Source organism: Malaclemys terrapin, chromosome 5 (genome assembly GCF_027887155.1).
Source record: "Malaclemys terrapin pileata isolate rMalTer1 chromosome 5, rMalTer1.hap1, whole genome shotgun sequence".
Lineage (NCBI taxonomy): Eukaryota > Metazoa > Chordata > Testudines > Emydidae > Malaclemys > Malaclemys terrapin.
In genome coordinates, this window is record NC_071509.1 from 80,371,730 (window position 1) to 80,392,512 (window position 20,783).

The 20,783-nt window shown below is 42.7% G+C and overlaps 2 protein-coding genes across 3 annotated transcripts in view; one reads left to right on the forward strand and one right to left on the reverse strand.

The window, feature by feature from the left end:
* The window catches only part of GLRB (glycine receptor beta), a 78,111-nt gene that overhangs the window by 36,075 nt on the left and 21,253 nt on the right, over positions 1 to 20,783 (reverse strand). For both annotated transcript variants that reach the window (XM_054029323.1, XM_054029322.1), the window contains exons 3-6: positions 13,373 to 13,479; positions 10,869 to 10,936; positions 8,109 to 8,338; positions 6,240 to 6,322 (exon numbers count right to left, since the gene is read on the reverse strand). In XM_054029323.1, the coding sequence (XP_053885298.1) occupies positions 6,240 to 6,322; positions 8,109 to 8,338; positions 10,869 to 10,936; positions 13,373 to 13,479 (488 nt within the window). The remainder of the gene's footprint in view (positions 1 to 6,239; positions 6,323 to 8,108; positions 8,339 to 10,868; positions 10,937 to 13,372; positions 13,480 to 20,783) is intronic.
* Positions 15,578 to 17,346, forward strand: LOC128837787 (GRB10-interacting GYF protein 2-like). Its single transcript, XM_054029324.1, has 2 exons — positions 15,578 to 15,620; positions 16,786 to 17,346. Exons 1-2 carry the CDS (start codon positions 15,605 to 15,607, stop codon positions 17,298 to 17,300), a joined length of 531 nt encoding a protein of 176 aa, XP_053885299.1. The 5' UTR covers positions 15,578 to 15,604; the 3' UTR covers positions 17,301 to 17,346.

Below are 20,783 nucleotides of genomic sequence, written 5' to 3' on the forward strand. Positions count from 1 at the left end.
ACACGAGCGTCATGAACCTTGCCCGGCCATCCGACGTTGATGTTTGTAAAATGTCCCCTATGGTCCACCAGTGCTTGCATCACCATTGAAAAGTAGCCCTTTCGGTTAATGTACTGGCTGGCCTGGTGGGCCGGTCCCAGGATAGGGATGTGAGTTCCATCTATAGCCCCACCGCAGTTTGGGAATCCCATCACGGCGAAGCCATCTATGATGACCTCCACGTTTCCCAGGGTCACTACCTTTGACAACAGTACCTCAACGATTGCATTGGCTACTTGCATCACAACAATCCCGACGGTAGATTTGCCCATGCCAAAGTGGTTCGCGACTGACTGGTAGCTGTCTGGAGTTGCAAGCTTCCAGAGGGCTATGGCCACTCGCTTCTGGACAGTCAGGGCTGCTCGCATCCGGGTGTCCTTGCGCTTCAGGGCAGGGGACAGCAACTCACAAAGTTCCATGAAAGTTCCCTTCCACATGCGAAAGTTTCGCAGCCACTGTGATTCATCCCAGACCTGCAGCACTATGCGGTCCCACCAGTCCGTGCTTGTTTCCCATGCCCAGAATCACCGTTCCACAGCATCAACATGACCCATTGCCACCATGATGTCCACGGCGTGGGGTCCCGTGCTTTGTGACAGGTCTGTGCCACTCTCAGACTTCATGTCCTCACCGCGCTGCTGTAGCCTCCTCGCCCGATTTCTCAGCATCTGCCTCTGGAAAAGGTGGATAAGGTGCAAGGTGTTGACAACGGCCATAACTGCAGCGATGGTCGCAGCGGGCTCCATGTTCGCAGTGCTGTGGCGTCCGCGCGGTCACTCACCAGAAAAGTGCGTGAACTGATTGCCCGCCGGCGCTTTCAGGGAGGGAGGGCGGGAGTGACGGTTGGATGACGACAGTTACCCCAAACCACCCTCCACACAGTTTTTTCCCCAGCAGGCATTGGGGGCTCGACCCAGAATTCCAATGGGCAGTGGGGACTGCGGGAACTGTGGGATAGCTGCCCACAGTTCACCGCTTCCAATGTCGACGCTTGCCCCGTTAGTGTGGACTCACACAGTCGAATTACTGTTCTTAGTGTGGATACACATGTTCGACTTTGTAATATCGATTCCACATATTCAATTTAAGTAAAATTGAACTACTCTCCTAGTGTAGACATACCCTTAGAGACATAGCTGAGGATACTTCTCTTGCAAAGGTGGAGGATACCTGTCTTTCTAACATTCAATTTAACATCACATCAAGGATTTATATGCTTCAGAGAGATTGGGAGAGAGCGGAGGGAAAGGTAAATGGAAGAGTTAAAAGGAGAGACAGAATTAGATGTCACTGGCATAAAAATGGTAGTTGTGCTTAAATTGTTAAATTTTTAGTGTAAAGAAGAAGAGGCAAATGAAGCAGAGAGCTTTTGGGAGACTAGAGCAGAATGGTTTAGAATCAAAGGCACAGTCATCACTAGAGACAAAAACAACAAGGAGTCTTTGTGACACCTTAGAGACTAACATCCTTTCATGTATTTATACCTGCTCCTGTATTTTTCACTTCTTGCATCTGATGAAGTGGGTTCTAGCCCACGAAAGCTTATGCCCAAATAAATTTGTTAGTCTCTAAGGTGCCACAAGGATTCCTCGTTGTTTTTGCTGATACAGACTAACATAGCTATCACGCTGAAACTAGAGACAAAGAAATGGTCATTAGAGATATAGTAGCCAAACTTTGTGAGGTGGGACTCGTATCTATTTAGTGTTCAGGCCAGTCAAAGAGTATATTTCTTGACGTCGGTGTCATATGCTGCACTGAGATTAAAAAGAATAAACAGCACAAGGAGTTATCTTTAGCAAAGTGGAAGAGGTAACTGAACAGTCCAAGCAAAGCAGTTTCTTGCCATGGAGGAGGTTGAAGACATACAGGCCTGGATCAAAAGAAGGTGAGCAGTAAAGTAATTGGAGAAAGTTAACTTCGCTAACCTCACCAACACTTTACAGAATGAGTGTAACTTGTGCAGGTGGTAATAGCTGTTAGGAATATTGGGGTCAAAGATAGATTTCTTATCAATTATGGAATTTTTAGTGCAGTAGTGAAAATGCTACAAAGTAAAATGACGATGGCAATACAGGGAGCTAAAGCTGGAAGGCATCTCGAATTGAGTGAGCTGAGTTAAGAACTAAGACCTACCATACCAGATCAGGACACCGGTCAATCTAGTCCAGTATCCGGTCTGTAACACTGGCCAGACCACACGCTTCAGAGGAAGGAGCATAAAACTCTATAGTTGACAATTATGACATAACCTGCCCATTGGGGAAATTTTTCCTAAACCCACCAGGCAAAGTTTGACTTATCCCACGATGCAGGAGGGTTTATATCCCTTCTGTTTTTTAGAATCTTAAATGTAACTGTAGATATTTCTTTTCTGAATCCCACCAGGCTCTGTCTCAATAACATCTAGTGGAAATGAGTTTCAAAGGCTAATTCTATTTTAAATAAAAATGTATTACCTATTATCAATTTTAAATTTGCTGCTTGTCAACTACAATAAATGTCCTCTTGTCCTTGAATTATGAGGGACGATAACAGAAGCATTTAATTTACCTTCTCTGAACTATTATATACTCAATTCATCTCCCTTGAAACTAAGCAATGCCAGTCTTTTCAGTTTCTCTTCATATAGAAGCCTTTCTAGGCTTCTAATAATTTTCATCACCTGTTTCTAAACCCCCTCTATTTCTGCTATTTTCTTACAGACACAGGGTGACCAGAGGTGGTAGGGAGATCAAGAAGGAGGCGTTTTACTTTCCCAAGGGAATGTTCGTGCAGCCAGATGTGGTAGGAGCAGAACAGCTATAGATTTTGGGGAAAGACTAGCGGTAAAGGAAGATAGATTATGGAGTTGGTGGCTGTGGTGCTGTTATGGATTAATGAAATTTTGTATTACAATGATGTTACAAACTCTTGATAACTGCTAATGGGAAGAGTAAAAAGGAGTCAGGTAAGTGAAGTGGTGTGATAGTGCAGAAGAGTCAGTGAAGATTTCCAGTGCCTTTGGAGACTGCAAAATAATAAAACAGCCTCTTAACAGATGAGAGGAAAACATGTTCATACCTACCTGGTCTGTCTCAGTTCCCACCCTTGGGCTTTCCAGTAATGTCAAAATAGGCTTTTGTGTGTCAAATAACACCCCTTCTTGGGGTCTGGGTTTATTAACAAAGTTCTCAAGGAAACACAAGAACCCCTACCCAGTCTTCCTGGCTGGCTCAATTGTTGGTGCAGGTTTCTTAGTCCTGTCCCTGCTGAAGCTCTTCTCTAGCAGACTTATTCTCCACACTTTATCCGTCCTCGCTGACTCCTGTGCTCTGCTGACATGCACCTCCAAACCTGCTGTTGGGGAACTAGGGAGAGTCTATCTCTACTCTCTATCAAGCAGCAACTACCAGGACTTTCAACATAAGTCTTTCTTTCTCTCCCCTCTGGCTCTCCATAGGTCTTGTTTTACTCCATCCCAGAAACCCTGATTTAGTCATAAGACTTGCCTGCCACATGACTTCAAACATTTTCTCCATATGGAGAGGCAAGCTACGTGTGTTACAGAATTGAGGCTGGACCCTTCTCCCCTTAAAGAGCCAATCACCTTGTTACATCTCTTAAGGGCTCTGTGTTCATCATTATGCCAGGGGTTCTCAAAGTGTAAGCAATGGAGAATGCTTTTACAAAAGCAAGTTGTCAGGAAAAAAAACAACCACCAGCCCCCCAAAAACACAACATAGGGCTTGGTTCTGAGAGAATGTCCACAACTTCCATTATCGTCAGCAGGAGCTATGAGTGTTCAAAGCCTCTCCAACTCAGACTATTCAGTGTAATTACTATCTCAAATTACATAAAGGTTACTAGAGACTTTGGAATGAGAGAAAGAAATATTGCGGGAGAGTCTCTCTTTGCTGAGATCTGGTTACGGCTCCCCTATTCTGAAGTACAGCTGCCATATGCAGCTGTGTAAGTTATCACCTGCCAGTTAAGAACTGGTGGACTGGAACTGCACCCAAAGTGCCTTTCTTTGTCCTCTACACAGAGGTAAGGGGAAAGTCGGCAAAGGAGCCAGATCTGCTGGCTTCATTCCTGCTGAGAGATCCTCCTTAATGGGGTGTGACAGGGCTTACCTGGCCTTTGCAGCTACCTAACAGAGGCCCAGCGGTTCTACTGTACCCCACCCCAGAAAGCAGAGACGTGACAGGAAAGCAGCAGCAAAGGTGGGTCCTCCAGGCCTGCCTAGACAAGCCTCATGGAAGAAGCCAATAAGAACCCAGCAGGCTCAGATAAAAGGAGCTACAGGGCCTTAGCAGGTAAGTTCCTGGTTGGGATCAGAGGATTAAGGACAGGTGTGCCTCTGCTCAAAGGAACTTGAGGGATAACCAGAGTTTGTTTCTGACTGCATTTCCTTGAGCTGGGTTTGCAGGGAGAGCTGAGTGCCCCCATTACACTGGGGCATTCCCAGTTAGTCCACTATGGCCAGATTCCTTTGTCTCACCTGAGTAGAACAAGACGAAGAGAAGAGAAGAGAATTTGGCCCATAATTTTTAAACTTTCAAAACAGCAAGTGATTAACCCACCCTAGAATCCAAATCTTTCTTGACTGCTGGAAGCCAAGACAACTTTAAAACATTTGATCTGTATGATCTAAAGTAAAGCCTGGGTGGGATTTATTGTTCAGAAGATGTATCTAAAAAAAACCCATCACTCATTAAATCCTTAAAGCCCGAGAGTCTGTATGTAAATAAAGACCTCCTACTATATATAGCTCTCTTCTCATCTAGTGGGTAGCCCACTAAAACAGAGCTCTTAACTGTAATCCTTCACTAGTTACCAGACATTTTCCTTTAGCTCAAGTGATATGCACCTGGGTGACTGGAATCAAGGGTTCCTGATATGATCCCCAATACCATTTTAAAGCTTTTTCCAATCACTGTGATGTTTCTATGTATGCAGTTTGTGGCTTTATTACACCATTTTTAGTAAACTGTGCTCCATTTTGGTATGTTTAAGCAAAGGTTTGGATGATATACATAGCTGTTCTAGTAGATTGTTAGAGTTACAGTTTAACATGGAGACGGGGGCTTTTTTTAAATACACATATTATGCCAATATTTTGTGACATGGGTGTATTCAATCTGAGGTCAGAATAATGCCTAAATGCATACCATTGGGAAAAATGTATCCAGAGACCTTCCATCAGGGACACATTAATAAGATTGCTCTAGAATTCAAGAGCATAAGCACATAGTCAAATCCATTTAATTTAGTGAATTTCATGATTTTTTTTCCAGATGGTGACCTTTTTTAAAAAAGACTGACACTAGGTAAGAAACAACTTGGTTTTGGAAGTTCCATTAGTCAAGTAATTAAGTAAAACAAAACATCTTATAGGTAACAAATAAGTGAAACAAGAAAGCATCCCCACTGTTGGAACTGGAAGGAAATGAAGTCCATGAGCTAACTTCTTACTGTTGCTAGTTGAATAAAAAAGGGCAAAAGCTTAAATCACACTATCACTGAAGGGAGAGGGTGATAATCAATTCCTCCTCCTCACCAGTTTGAATTTAGCACATCTGGTATTAAAGAAAGGTCAGTGTTTCTAATAAAGTGGAGAAAACTGTTCATGAATACTTCTTCCTTGAGTAAATATGATATCTTTAATGCTGCTAATGGGCCTTGTATTGAAGTTTTTCTCAGGCAAACTTCCACGGATATCAGGGTTTTGGGACTCAAAGGACTGTAGGATTGAGCCCAGTATTAATTAAAAGTATAAAACCTAATTCAAACCTATTATAAACAGGGGCAGACCTATTTAATTCAGTAGATTTACACTCAATAATACAAGAGCTAATTTATCCCAAAATATTCTGCAGAGGAAGTGGTTGTCATGTAAGTTAAAACTACCTGAGGGAACTACTAATTCATTTTTCCAAATTATATTTATGTCCTGATTTTAAATGTCTTCAGAAATGCTAAACAGTGTCATTATGTGTTTGTTAGCAAAAAACTAAATCTAGAACAAATGGTGCCATAAAAATTAGAAATTTTTGTAGGAAAGAACCATAAATTTAAATTTGTAATGATCATGGAATATTAATTTTAAAATTCATTAAGAAATGTTTACACTGAACAACATATATAATATATTTCTTGTTTGATTTTCAGGCCTGCCTAGAAGGTAACTATTTTTATGCATAGACTGATTTACATACAGCTCTCCAATTGCATCTTGCAACGCTGTGTATCCATAGGAAACAAGGTCAAGTCCAAAGGGCATGACAGAGTAACGGATAATCTGAAAATGGAAAAATAGATCTTAGACACAATTTGAACTGTTTTGCAAGTAACAAAAGTAGAGTAAGATATATATATATATTGCTTTACATTTAAAGAAGTACAAAAATAACAAGAATGTATAGAGTAGAGCCTCAATAGTTTTCTTTTGTCACAGAGTCTGATTCCAAAATACTGAGGTATCGAACAAACATAATTCAAAATTTATTCATGTATTTTGTCGGCTAAATTCTGTATGGTTTAAAAATAGTGCAATAAGGTTTTAATGGATAACATTTTGAAAGAAAAAATGCTCAACTCACTAGTCAGGATGTGTCTTTGATAGGTCCAGGAGTAGGGTGACCAGATGTCCTGTTTTTAAAGGGACAGGCTGTGGAGGAAAAGGGGGAGGACCATGTCCTGTCTGCTCCTGCTCCACTGAACAGCAGTAGGGGGTCAGGATAAGCCAGCTGATTGGCTCTCACCTGCTGGACTGGAGGAGGATTGTTTCTGCTTGCTGTTGGCAAGTAGCCAGTTTAGGCTCTTTTCCAGGCCCACTTTTGTGTAGAGAGCTAGATCTCACGATGCCAGGTACGAAGCTGGTTGCCGAATTTTGTTTGGGGTCTGGAAGGGATTTTTGTTTTCCCATATGGAAAAATGGCAAACTGTTCTGTGGGTTTTTTCACCTTCATCCGGCATCTGAAAGGTTTACTTGGGGAATTGAAATTACATTCATTGCAACTTTTGAAGTGAGGTCTCTGTAACCCAATGGGCTGCTTGGGCATGAGCCTCATGGACAACACTGCATAGTGATGGACTTGCCTCTATGTCTCATGCAGCATATGTCTCTCCTCATCTCTTCTACTTCTTGTGTGGAGGAGAGGAATGGGTTGGGACTCTGACTTCCAGCCAGGGTCTCCAGACAGGCCTGAGGGAATAAAGGGGGCATTGCTCCCATATTCACCCTCAGGTTTGTAGAACCCAGGACCACTGATGCCAGGTGAAACCCACACTAGAGCCAGGTAGTTTGTATGTGTGTGTGGTGGGGGGGATTCCCCATTGGTCAGTAGTTTTAATAAGGTTGCAAGCCTCTGTATTTAACTATACTATGGAACATTGTTTCTGTTGTATGTCTTTTACCACTAACTCAATCCTCAATAAAAAGTGTCATTGTATTTGTAAGATAGTCTTCTAATAAAAAAAATATTTAGATCCACTGAAAAACTTATATCCATTATTACACTGACCCAAATCAGTATTTTCCTGCTACATTTACAGACCAATGGACAATCCCCTACATATAGTTTTTTTTCATTTTCTGCCTCTGGCTGCAGCAATTGTTAGTAGCTATAAATCAAATTCTTATTAATTTAAGGGGCATCTAATGTGGTCTGAAAATTGTATCACTTACTCTGAAAGACCCTAATTATTATCAGTTTCACCAGGGTTTTGCTGAATTTGGCCAACTATCTCACTAAGATCTTTATTCCATTTTGTAAAATCTTATTTTACCTACATTTGGTATCTTAAAATGATCTAATACATACCTAAGCTTCAGAATTTTTCATACTAGCCAAAATATCAATCAATATGCTTTAGAATCTGTAGTTTTATGAGAATTCACTCTGATTTATTTTTATGCATTTTTAATATCAATATCAGCTGAAAGTTCTACCAATGATTATCTTTGTAAATTATACATATTACTAACCTGCAAAGCGAGATGTATGTCCTACACCAAATAACTTATTGAAGATTATTTAAATAAAACCAACAGTAAATATTTACAATTAAAAATAACACAATACCTCATACTGACTAGAACATCTCCATCCCGAAATATAAATAGAAGAATATTTTCTTGAGTGACATCATGGAAGTTGGCGTTCTTTTCATTTGCAAAGAACAAGTCTGGTTTCCACAGACATTTAAACATTGTAGGATCCACTGTCAGTGTATCTGAACCCCTCCAGTCATTGGGCAATTTAAGTCTGGGGTCATTCCACTTTTGTCTTAGGAAGATGTTAACTCTGTAATCCTGATTAGAAGAATTTGCAAGTGTGTATTAATCTAACCACAAAACAACAAAACAGAAAAAAAACAAAAACAAAAAAACATGCAGGCTCCAAAATGAAAAAAAGATCAATTTAGATTTTGTGGTTTTCCTCTAATGGATACAGCTGATCATTCTTCAGCACACAATTGTCTTGGTTTTAAAGGAATTAGCTAAAAGATACATAAAGTTAGGTTACATAAATGCTTTGTTTCTCAAGATTAACCATGTTAAATTAAAATAATATGAGTCAAATTCTGCCCTCACTCACATCTGTGCAGCCCCAATGACACCAATGGTGTCACATGTGTGTAAAGGAGGACAGAGTGTGGTTTTATATTTCTACAATATATATGTATTTCAGGCAACAGGATATCAGGCAGGGCCCATGTGGATTTCACATTTACATCAACGACCTGGTAAGTGTAAACTGCAGCACATGCTCCAGTTGGTTAGATGGTATGTTAACAATATGGCACTACATTGTCAAAGAAGAAAACAGAGCAGAGAAGTAATACCCACAGAATAAACAACAAACGAAAGAAAAATGAAACATTTTTCTAACTGTTGGTGTCAGTCCACTGCAAACACTTATACGCATGCTTAACTTTAAGCACTTGAGCAATCCCATTGAAATTGTCTTAGGACAGCACCGATGTGTGTCCTTAATTTTAAGCACGTTTAAGTCCACTGACATCAAAAGGGGCTTTTACTATTATTATTTAACATTTATATTGTAGTCCATATGCTTACATACTGTCCTTAACAGGGACGTTTTCCTAAATCAGAGCCTGAAGTAAATGGACTGATTTTCAAAACTGCTGATCTCCCAAGGGAGCTGGTCGGTGCTCAGAACCTTTGAAAAACCAGGTAACGAAGGACTTGATCCAAAGCCCACTGAAGTCATTGGAAAGATTTCCAGTGAATTCAAAGGGCTTCAGAACAGATCATTATTTAATTAGATGTTTGAATATGGATTGAGGAGCCTAACTTTTGGCATATATTTAAGAATCGTGGCTTCAGATAGTGGAGCCATGATTAATACGCAGTGAGGATTTAATAAAGGAAAGCTCTTGCCAGACAAACTTGATTTTTTTTTTTTAAAGAGCCACAAAACTGGATGTAAGGAAAACAGTAGATATATGACAGGGTATTTAGGCCCTAATAAAGTATTTGATACTGTGTCTCCTAAAATGTATTCTCAGATCAATTCCTGCTGAATGACTAAGCTAATGATAACTGAAAATAGCAGGACTGAGTTGGGGGAGGAATCCGGTGGATTACCACAAGTATTTGTGTTACATCCGGTTTGATTAAATGAAATCTTCCTGAGTGATACAGGAGAGGAAATAATGTCATAGTAATGAAATTCACAGATGACATTGCAGTCCTGTAGGAAATTGGGAAGAGTTTCAAACATCAGTGAGGACAGAGATATAATACAAAAGGGACTTAAAGGGATTTAAAAAATGAGCAAAAAACACAATTTAGATTAGTCTTGAAAAAAGCAGGTTAATATCTCTGGGGGAAAATAATCCCAAAGTAGATATTCAGTGTGAAGGAAAAACCTGAAAAACAGTAATGCAGAGAGAGAGAGTAAATAATGCAATACGGCAACAAGAGAAGCCAATGCAATATAGGATGCACACACAGGGGTGTGATGAATGTAGGTTATTTGTATTTGACCTGATACCCAATAGTTGGCCTGGGCATTTGCTGACTACTGAATATGAATCCAAACAGTGGGATGGGGCCAGGGAGGGGAGGGAGCAAAAGACTGGAACAGACTGTGACAAATGGAAAAGCTTTAAATTTAGACTCCCCCTTCCTAAACCAAATTCCAAATTTAAATGCAAGTCTTTCACACTACTTCTGCTAATGTCATTGGGTCCAACAAGGACTAAGCTACTGAATATTCCTCAACTTTTATGACCATAAGAAAATGCTTCTCACCCTGGCACTCAGAAAAACTACCAAAATGACTTACTGTAGTAGGGAATTCCCAATCATTACTATCTGTCTTTTATCAATAATCAATTTACCTTCACTCATCCTGGGTAACAAATATGGGTATAAGTGTGATCAACTGTGAATTGATATTGCATTTCTTTACATTCCTCCACTGTGCTTACTCATATCTTCAGGTGCCTGGAAAATTAAGAATTTGTACACTACACATCCTTCCGCTCTTGGCATGGTCACCTTTCTTTGCGTCTCATTTATGGACTAAACATTTACCTTAAGACTGCATAAGTGACAAAGCTGGCTTTCAGGGAGGTCATTGACCTCACACTAATACAAACTAACACATTGCTGAGTTCAATATCTTAAGCAAGGAAGAACCACATTTCACACTTCTCAGAAGCCACATTTTTAATTTTTTAGGACTTGAATCCATCAGATAATAAAACCTCTCGCAATTTATGAACAAGATACAATCCTCTTTGTGGATGAGTAGATTTAATTTAGTTTAACTTAGAAATTTTGTATGCAAATATTCAAATTACACACTTACCATCGTTGTCTCTTGGATTGATCCAAAGCTGTTAATGAAAATGTTGACTGTTACATCGACTGGAATTCCTAAAGGAAAAAAAAATAGAAAATCCAAACTGTAAGGTTTAGGGCCTGATTCTCTTGTGAACTAGTGACTATTTATACCATTCTGGCAATGTAAAGGGTCCTTACATTGAATTACACCCACTTTAGGGCCCCTTTTAAATGCACTTAACACTGCTTTGGCACTGAAATATAGATAAGAATCAGGCCATTAGTATCTTTTTATCTTCTAATATACATTTACTGGGTTAAAGATATGGTGTCCAATCCTGCTCCCATTAAAATGAAAATTATTTTCATTCCGGTGATAAGAAACTAGAAAAATTCCTTAGCCCACATATCTAAGCTTAAAATGCTACATGAACAGTAAATTGGAATCTTTTGCAAATGTAATGCTTGTGTGTTATCACAAAGCTCACAATCTAGTACCAGCCCCTGTATATAGTGTAATGGATACAGACAACATACATACAGAGGAAAGACATATACTTTCGACTCTCTTCACTGATTTGTGACTTATACTGTCATATTTGCTTAAATTCTCCAGACCAACTGTTCTTTGTGCAAGTCTGGTATGAGCATGTAAAGGGGTTGGTGGTTGTGGTGGGGTATAAAACTGGCCCTTTGCAGCTTCTTCGTCTGCAGCACAGCATAATTTAACTGAACCTGAAGGTTGCTCTTATATACTCTTCCCTGGAGACTACAACTTGACATGTCGGGGCAGCTTGTGTGTTCCAATGACCCTGAGAGCTATGCTGGCGGGAGTTTTAATTCCTGGTGAGGTCACCCATGATGGATGGTCAAAGGATAGAGAGGGACCAGATGAAAAACAGTCCTTTGGTCCTCTAGGTTGGGTTGAGAGAGAGGTCGACACAACGAGGTAGCCTTTCCAGCAACCAGCATGATGGACAGGGATGGTAGAATCTTGTTTGTGTCCTAAATAAGGTCTGACAGCATGGGAAACATTCAGATTCAGAATCTAATATACATTTTATTTAATTAATATTGTTCCAATTCATGCTGCTAAGACTGACTGGTGAAAGTGTAGATTCTGCCTTATGTGCAGGCTTGAGACTATGTCACGCTAAGCCCCTCCTGCAAGTGGCTAAGTGCCCTCAACTCCAAATGCCTTCAGTATCATTGAGGGTGCTCAGTATCTTGCAGATTTATGCCAGGTCTATGTGCAAGCCAAGTAAATCAGTCATGCTTGAGAAATATTTTAATGTGGGTAAATCACTTGTCAGAAGATATTCTTCTTCCCCCATCGCCTCCCTCTGACATGATGTAACATTTCTCCTCTTTCTTCTTCAGTCCTGATTCATTCTGGACTGCCAGTGATGGGAGTGGGTGGGAGAGAAGGAATCAAATATTGACAATAAGATTTTGGGCTATATGTCTACCTATTGCTGAATATCAAGTAGCCTATTAGGTGGATATGCAATCCCTGTGACAATGCCTAGTGTTGAAAATAATTGAGTAAGCTTCCATAGTGAACAAAAAAGGGGTGAAGTTTCTTCTGAGGTAAGATATAGTATTTGAAATTGGGGGGCGGGGTTAATAGTTTTATAAAGTGAGTTGAGTAGATCTATCTGAAGAACTGTTTCCCATTTGGAAGAGGAAAAGTCTTTATCTTGAGGACAAGGTGGTAACGGCATATCTGTAGCACTCTCCTCAGAAGCACAATCAAGATTATAGCTTTCCAGACTAGTTTTCTTCATACTATATATGTAGTTGCATTACAATTATATACGTACACATGCAAATTTATAAGTGATTTTTACTGTGGCAAAAGCCACACTCACAAGCTGCAGTTTAAGTAGTGTAATAAAAATTGTTTTTTTTAGAAAAAATCTCATTCCTGGAAAACTTAAGATGCAGCTGTGAGAATTATCACATATTATTTAGAGGATATATACTCCTGTCATTATTATAACAGTACAGAAGTGATAGCTGCTGAGGGCATGTACTTAAGCATATGAACCACATTAATTTCCAAAATGCAGCAACAGGACTTAGCACAGATTTAAGGGAATTATAACTTCTGTGTGCTTTAGAAATACTAACATGGAAGGGCCTATATTCTGTAGTATTTTCATGATCACAAGAACCGGTTTTAAAAAAAATTAAAACTGTTTAATATTTTAAAAATACATTGCCTTGAAAACAGTATTCAAATACTAAATAAAACCATATCATTTAATTTTTAAAAGGTATTAATTAAAAAAATCCCTAAAAACACTCCATGTGTTAGCAGCACGAAATATGCATATGCTATCTATCCATCGGCTAAAAAGAGTAAATATCTTTCAGCAGTTTCACCCCTTTTCAGAAATTTTATCCTGAATCTTTCCAGAAATCTAGTTTCCAGAGATTCTGTGCATGTGAATAAAAAAATAAAAAATAGAAGAAGAAATGTTAATAAGTTGAAAAGGTAGAAAATTTCTTTTATATGTGACAAACCTTTGAAATTTGGCCTTATCCTGGGATCATAAGTGAGCAACAGCCTATTCAAGATATTGCTGGTAGAATTAACAGGTACTCTTGCAAGATCTTCAGCTGATTGCTGGCTGTGAAAAAGTGCATTGGTTATTGTTAAGATAGCAGGTACTGTAACTTTGAACTTCCTGAGTCGTTTTAAAATGCCATTCAAACTATCCAAAAGGCATCATACATATAAACCTCCCCGAAGTTTACTTCTTTCAAGTAACTTCTATAGTATTTAATTTTCCTTTACCTATCTTACTCTAATACACTGTAGTACTGACATTTCAATATTTTCTTCATAATGTTATAAAAACAATGAAAACTCTCAGTTTCTGATTGTAAACTAAATAAAAAATGAAAAACATCAAATAAGCAAAAAATGTACTAATGACTTTTATATCAGAGATGCTTTAATTTCTTCATTAGTAGAAGCAGCCTACAGGACTATTTTTAGTGACTGTCAAATTAGGAACAAACAAATTGACAAGCAATTTTAAGGTGCCAAAATATTCAGAGGTTTTTGGCAGTCTATTGCTTTCATGTGACAGACCCAGCTATCCCACAGAGAGTTAAAGGCTTTTCTTAATTTAATTGGTAAATCCTGATAACCCTTTTCAATTGCAAAAGAGGTTGCAAATTCTCATTTTACTTTTGCAGGGAGAATTGCAATCCTCATTAACCTTCCCATTACAGTTCATGTTTCAGGTGATCAGTAAAATTAGTTAGCTTGGGATAGGTAAGTGTAGCTTATCTGCTGAATTTTGATATTAAGATCAGCAAGCACATGCGTGCACACAACGCCACACACACACCTCCTTGCAATTCACCCATGCAATTCAGTGGACCGTCCACACACACAGTCTGGTAATGTTACGTACGTGTGGTTGTGAAATTCCAAGACTCCAGAGTAACCTCACACAAAACTCATGAGAACAAATGAAACATCAAACCTAAGCCTGTTTGTGATTTATCATATGACTAAACAAATCTATCATTTTGTATTACTTACATTTTGTACTACTTACACCCTGACTCAGACTCCATAGGAGATAAGACAGTAAGTTTATACATAAGTGTGTTGCATCACATAACCCAGATGGTGAGGTTATTTCATACCTCACTCTAAACTGAATAGTAGGTCACTGGACCTAATTTGCTCAGCTTGTTATCATGCTTCAGTTTGCTTGTACATATTTTATGTGAGGATTCAGTGAATGTGTTGAGAGCTTTTGAGGTTACCCTTGTTTCATGAAATTTACAACTAAATGCTGTGCATGTGGAAGACAATAGATTTTATACTTAGAATCCAAGGCCTGGTCTACACTACGACTTTAATTCGGATTTATCAGCTTTAATTCGAATTAACCCTGTAACCGTCCACACAACGACGCCATTTAATTCGATGTAAAGGGCCCTTTAAATCGATTTCTGTACTCCACCCCAACGAGCGGAGTAGCGCCAAAATCGATTTTAGCAATTCGAATTAGGGTTAGTGTGGCCGCAATTCGATGGTATTGGCCTCCGGGAGCTATCCCACAGTGCATCATTGTGACCGCTCTGGACAGCAATCCGAACTCGGATGCACTGGCCAGGTAGACAGGAAAAGCCCCGCGAACATTTGAACTTCATTTCCTGTTTGCCCAGCGTGGAGAGCACAGGTGACCACAGATACCTCATCAGCACAGGTAACCATGCAGGCTGATAATCGAAAAAGAGCACCAGCATGGACCGTGAGGGAGGTACTGGATCTGATCGCTGTATGGGGAGAGGATTCAGTGCTTACAGAACTTCGTTCTAAAAGACGAAATGCAAAAACTTTTGAAAAAATTTCCAAGGGCATGATGGAGAGAGGCCACAATAGGGACTCTGAGCAGTGCCGCGTGAAGGTCAAGGAGCTCAGACAAGCCTATCAAAAAACAAAGGAGGCAAACGGTCGCTCCGGGTCAGAGCCGCGGACATGCCGCTACTACGCCGAGCTGCATGCAATTCTAGGGGGGGGCTGCCACCACTACCCCACCTTTGTTCGTGGATTCTGGGTCGGGGATAGTCTCGACGCCTGAGGATTCTGCCGATGGGGTAGAGGAGGAGGAGGAGGAGGAGGATGAGCTTGCAGAGAGCACACAGCACTCCATTCTCCCCAACAGCCAGGATCTTTTTATCACCCTGACTGAAGTACCCTCCCAAGCCAGTACCCAAGACTCTGACCCCATGGAAGGGACCTCAGGTGAGTTTACCTTTTAAAATATAAAACTTGTTTTAAAAGCAAACGGTTTTTAATGATTACTTTGCCTGACTTTGCATTCGCGGTCAGTTCAGCTACTGGAAAAGTCTGTAGCTACTGGAAAAGTCTGTTAACGTGTATGGGGATGGAGCGGAAATCCTCCAGGGACATCTCCATGAAGCTCTCCTGGAGGTACTCCGAAAGCCTTGCCAGAAGGTTTCTGGGCAGTGCATCCTTATTCCCTCCTCCATGGTAGGACACTTGACCACGCCATGCTTGCAGCAAGTAATCTGGTATCATTGCCTGACAAAGCCTGGCAGCGTATGGTCCCGGTGTTTGCTGGCATTCAAGCAACATCCGTTCTTTATCTTGTTGTGTAATCCTCAGGAGAGTGATATCACTCCTGGTAACCTGGTTGAAATACGGGAACTTAATTAAGGGGACAGAGGTGGCCGTTCCTACTGGGCTGTTTGCCTGTGGCGGAAAATAAATCCTTCCCTGCAGTTAGCCAAGCGCAGATGGGAAATTGGCCCTGAGTTTTTCACGTTTGGCTAGCAGGGATCTTCCCTGTTACCAGCCACGCGGTGGGGGGAGGGTACCGTGATCATCCCAGAGAATTCATGGCGAGGGGGGGGGGGGGTCGGTGGCGGGGGGGGGGGGGGGGGGTAGTTTGGTGCCTGCAGGGATCTTCCCTGATACCAGCCACGCGGTGGGGGGAGGGGTACCATGATCATCCCAGAGAATTCATGGCGGGGGGGTGTTAGTTTGTTTTCTGGTGCTGCTGAATGTTAACAGAAAAACCGCAGCACTCTACTTGCCTGAAGGGGCCCAGACAAGCCCCCCCACACTGCCCCCCCCCAACTGGCTGAGATTGGCCAGGCTTCTGCAGCACTCTACAGGCTATGCTTGGTATGTGGGAAAGGAGGGTGCAGAAGCTGTAAAACAATGGCTTACCATGGCCGCATGCAAGCCGAATTCTGTTGCCCAGACCTGTGATCTCTAGCAGCAAAGCCACAGGCACTCAGCATTAAGAGGCAAAATGCAACCTTGCACAGAAATCACATGTGCTATGTAATGTGAACAGTGTTGGTCACCGTGAAAGAGTATAAGCATTGTTCTGCAAAATGTAGCTTTTAAAACAATTCTCTCTTTTTTCCCCTCCCTACAGCAGCTGCAAATTCCTCAAGCCTCCCTCCTCCATCCCGAAGGTTATCACAGATAAGGCGTCGTAAGAAGAAGACGCGGGAGGACATGTTTTCTGAAATTATGCAATCCAGCAGGAGTGACAGAGCTCATCTGAATGAGTGGAAGGAAACAGTTTCAAAGTATAGGAAAGAAGTCAGTGAACGTGAGGAGAGGAGGGACCAACGTGAGGAGAGGAGGGACCAACGTGAGGAGAGGAGGGACCAACGTGAGGAGAGGAGGGACGATCGAGATGAGAGATGGCGGCAGGAAGACCAGAGGATGAAGGATGCAACGCTGGGGCTGCTCCGGCGTCTGGTGGAGGTTCAGGAACGGCTGCTGGAAAACAGACTGCCGCTTCAGCCCCTGTTCCACCCTCCCCCCTCCCCATGTTCCGTATCCTCCTCACCCAGACGTGTAAGAACGCGGGGGGGGAGGCTCCGTACACCTTCCCATTCCACCCCAGTAGACAGCCCAAGCAAAAGGCTGTCATTTTTTTAACCTTTTCTTTGTGGCTTTTTCCTTCCCAGCAATCCTCCTCCCAAATACCACCCGGGTTCCCTCCCTCTTTTTCTAATCTATTAATAAAGAATAAATGATTTTTAAATGATAGTGACTTTATTTGGTTTGAAAGAAAGATGGGGGAAGGGGCAGGGTGGGTTCCTTACAGAAAATCAGTCAGTAAAGGGGGAGGGTTTTCATGAAGGAGAAACAAACAGATATTTCACACGGTAGCCTGGCCAGCCATGAAACTGGTTTTCAAAGCTTCTCTGATGCACAGCGCTTCATGGTGTGATCTTCTAATCGCCCTGGTGTCTGGCTGCGCGTAATCAGCAGCCAGGCGATTTGCCTCAGCCTCCCACCCCGCCATAAAGGTCTCCCCCTTACTTTCACAGAGATTGTGGAGCACACAGCAAGCAGAAATAACAATGGGGAGATTTCTTTGGCTGAGGTCAGAGCGAGTCAATAATGAACGCCAGCGACCTTTTAAACGGCCAAATGCACATTCTACCCCCATTCTGCACTTGCTTAGCCTGTAGTTAAACAGCTCCTGACTCCTGTCCAGGCTGCCTGTGTACGGCTTCATAAGCCATGGCATTAAGGGGTAGGCTGGGTCCCCAAGAATAACTATGGGCATTTCAACATCCCCAACGGTTATTTTCTGGTCCGGAAAGTAAGTCCCTTGCTGCAGCCCTTTAAACAGAGTAGTGTTCCTGAAGACGCGAGCGTCATGAACCCTTCCCGCCCAGCCCGCGTTGATGTTGGTGAAACGTCCCTTGTGATCCACAAGTGCTTGCAGCACCATTGAAAAGTACCCCTTGCGGTTTATGTACTCGGTGGCTTGGTGCTCCGGTGCCAAGATAGGGATATGGGTTCCGTCTATTGCCCCACCACAGTTAGGGAATCCCATTGCAGCAAAACCATCCACTATAGCCTGCACATTTCCCAGAGTCACTAACTTTCGTAGCAGCACCTGAGTGATTGCTTTGGCTACTTGCATCACAGCAGCCCCCACAGTAGATTTGCCCACTCCAAATTGATTCCCGACTGACCGGTAGCTGTCTGGCGTTGCAAGCTTCCACAGGGCTATCGCCACGCGCTTCTCAACTGTGAGGGCTGCTCTCATCTTGGTATTCTGGCGTTTCAGGGCAGGAGACAGCAAGTCAAAGTTCCATGGAAGTGCCCTTACGCATGCGAAAGTTCCGCAGCCACTGGGAATCGTCCCAGACCTGCAACACTATGCAGTCCCACCAGTCTGTGCTTGTTTCCCTTGCCCAGAATCGGCGTTCCATGGATAGAATCTGCCCCATTAACAACATGATCTCCAAAGCACCGGGGCCTGTGGTTTCACTGAATTCTGTGTCCGTGTCCGTGTCCATGTCCTCATCATGCTTGTCGCTGCGCTGCCGCCGCCGCTGCCTCCTCGCCTCGTTTTTCTGGTCCTGGCTGAGCATAAACTCCACGAGAACGCGCGAGGTGTTTGCAATATTCATGAGTGCTGTCTTGACCTCAGCGGGCTCCATGCTTGCCGTGGTATGGAGTCTGCAGTGTTCACCCACCCAGGAAAAAAGGCGCGAAAATGGTTGTCTGCCGTCCGTTGCTTTCATGCAGGGAGGGAGGGAGGGAGGAAGTGAGGCTGTACCCAGAACCACCTGCGACGATGTTTTTTGTCCCATCAGGCACTGGGATCTTAACCCACAATCCCAATGGGCGCGGGAGACTGCGGGAACTATGGGATAGCTATGGAATTGCTACCCACACTGCAACGGTGCAGAAATCGACGCTAGCCCCGGTACTTGGACGCACACCACCGAATTACTGTGCTAGTGTGGCCGCACTCATTTCGACTTTATACAACCTGTTTCTCAAATCCGAATTATCTAAATTTGGATTAATCCCGTAGTGTAGACATACCCCAAGATTACTTCCTTGGACGTGAAGTATGGTTTCACTTATTAGAGTACTACTACCCTCAACTTGATTATATTAGTGTGGAGGCTGTGATTATAGGAGCAGCAGTATCTCTGCATGCTCAGAAGCACTTCTAAATGAAATAATCAAGTTTCTAATATCTCAGACAATGGAACAACATACCAACAAGATCAATCTTCCACTCATCCACATATTACCACAATGTATTATTGGTTATTTCCCCAAAATGTAATACATGCTATGATAAAAAGGATACTTTCAGGAACCAAACTCAAACTAAATGGAATCCATGAAGATTTATACAACAGAGAAAGGTCAGGAGTGCACAATGCATCACAACTGGTTTTACAATTATGACTTTCAAGATGCTCCAAAAGAAGGGGGGGGGGGAGAACCCGTATAATCTATATGAGAACTTTCCTTGCCGATCCCTCAAAGCTGAATAAACCATATATCCTCCATCAGCAGCTGCTAAGCTACCATGAAAAACCTGATATTTAAACTACCTGTAAACCTGGCTTGATTAGGGTTGCCAATTTTGGAGGTTTCATCACATGACATAAACTTTAAGATTCATCTTTAATTCCTGGAGACTCCAGGACAATCCTGGAGGGCTGTCAACCCTTGGCTTCATATTCATTTCAAATCACATCCATATAAAACAAGAGTAAAACTACTGAAAACAATAGAGATCATAGTCAGGCAGACAGGGCCAGACCCTGGGCCCTGGCTAAGGCTTATTTTTGCTACCCCAGTTTTGAAAAGCAGCTTTCAAGCTTGTATAGCTGGCTACCCACTGTAGAAAAAACTCACTAGAACCAGCTATTTTGGCTTTACAGCAGGGGTGGGCAAACTTTTTGGCATGAGGGACACATCTGGATATGGAAATTGTATGGCGGGCTATGATGCTTACGAAATTGGGGATTTGGGTGTGGGAGGGGGTGAGGGTTCCGGCTGGGGGTGCGGGCTCTCTGGTGGGGCCAGAAATGAGGAGTTCAGGGTGCGGCAGGGGGGTCTGGGCTGGGATCAATGAGTTTGGAGGGCGGGACGGGGATCAGGCCTGGGACGGGGGTCGGGGCACAGGAGGGGATCAGGGTGCAGGTTCCGGGCCTCAAGCAGCTACCGGAAGCAGCAGCATGTCCTCCCTCTGGCTCCTATGTGGAGGCACAGCCAGGCAGTTCTGTGCGTTGTCCCATCCACAGGCGCCGCCTCTGCAGCTCCCATTGGCCACATTTTCCGGCCAATAGGAGCTGCGGAGGCGGCGCTTGGGGCGGGGGCAGCATGCGGAGCCCCTTGGCTGCCCCTACCTGTAGGAGCCAGAGGGGGGGACATGCTGCTGCTTCCGGGAGCTGTGCGGCGTCACAGCATGCACCGAGCAGGGCAAGCGCCGGAGCGGGGCAAGCCCCAGACCCCAATCCCTGGTGGGAGCTCAAGGGCCAGGCCATCTGAAGCGCCGGATGCATCCACCAGGCCATAATTTGCCCACCCCTGCTCTATAGCATCCGTTACTGAGCACTTTACTCCAACAAAACAGGGAATGACTGGTGGGGG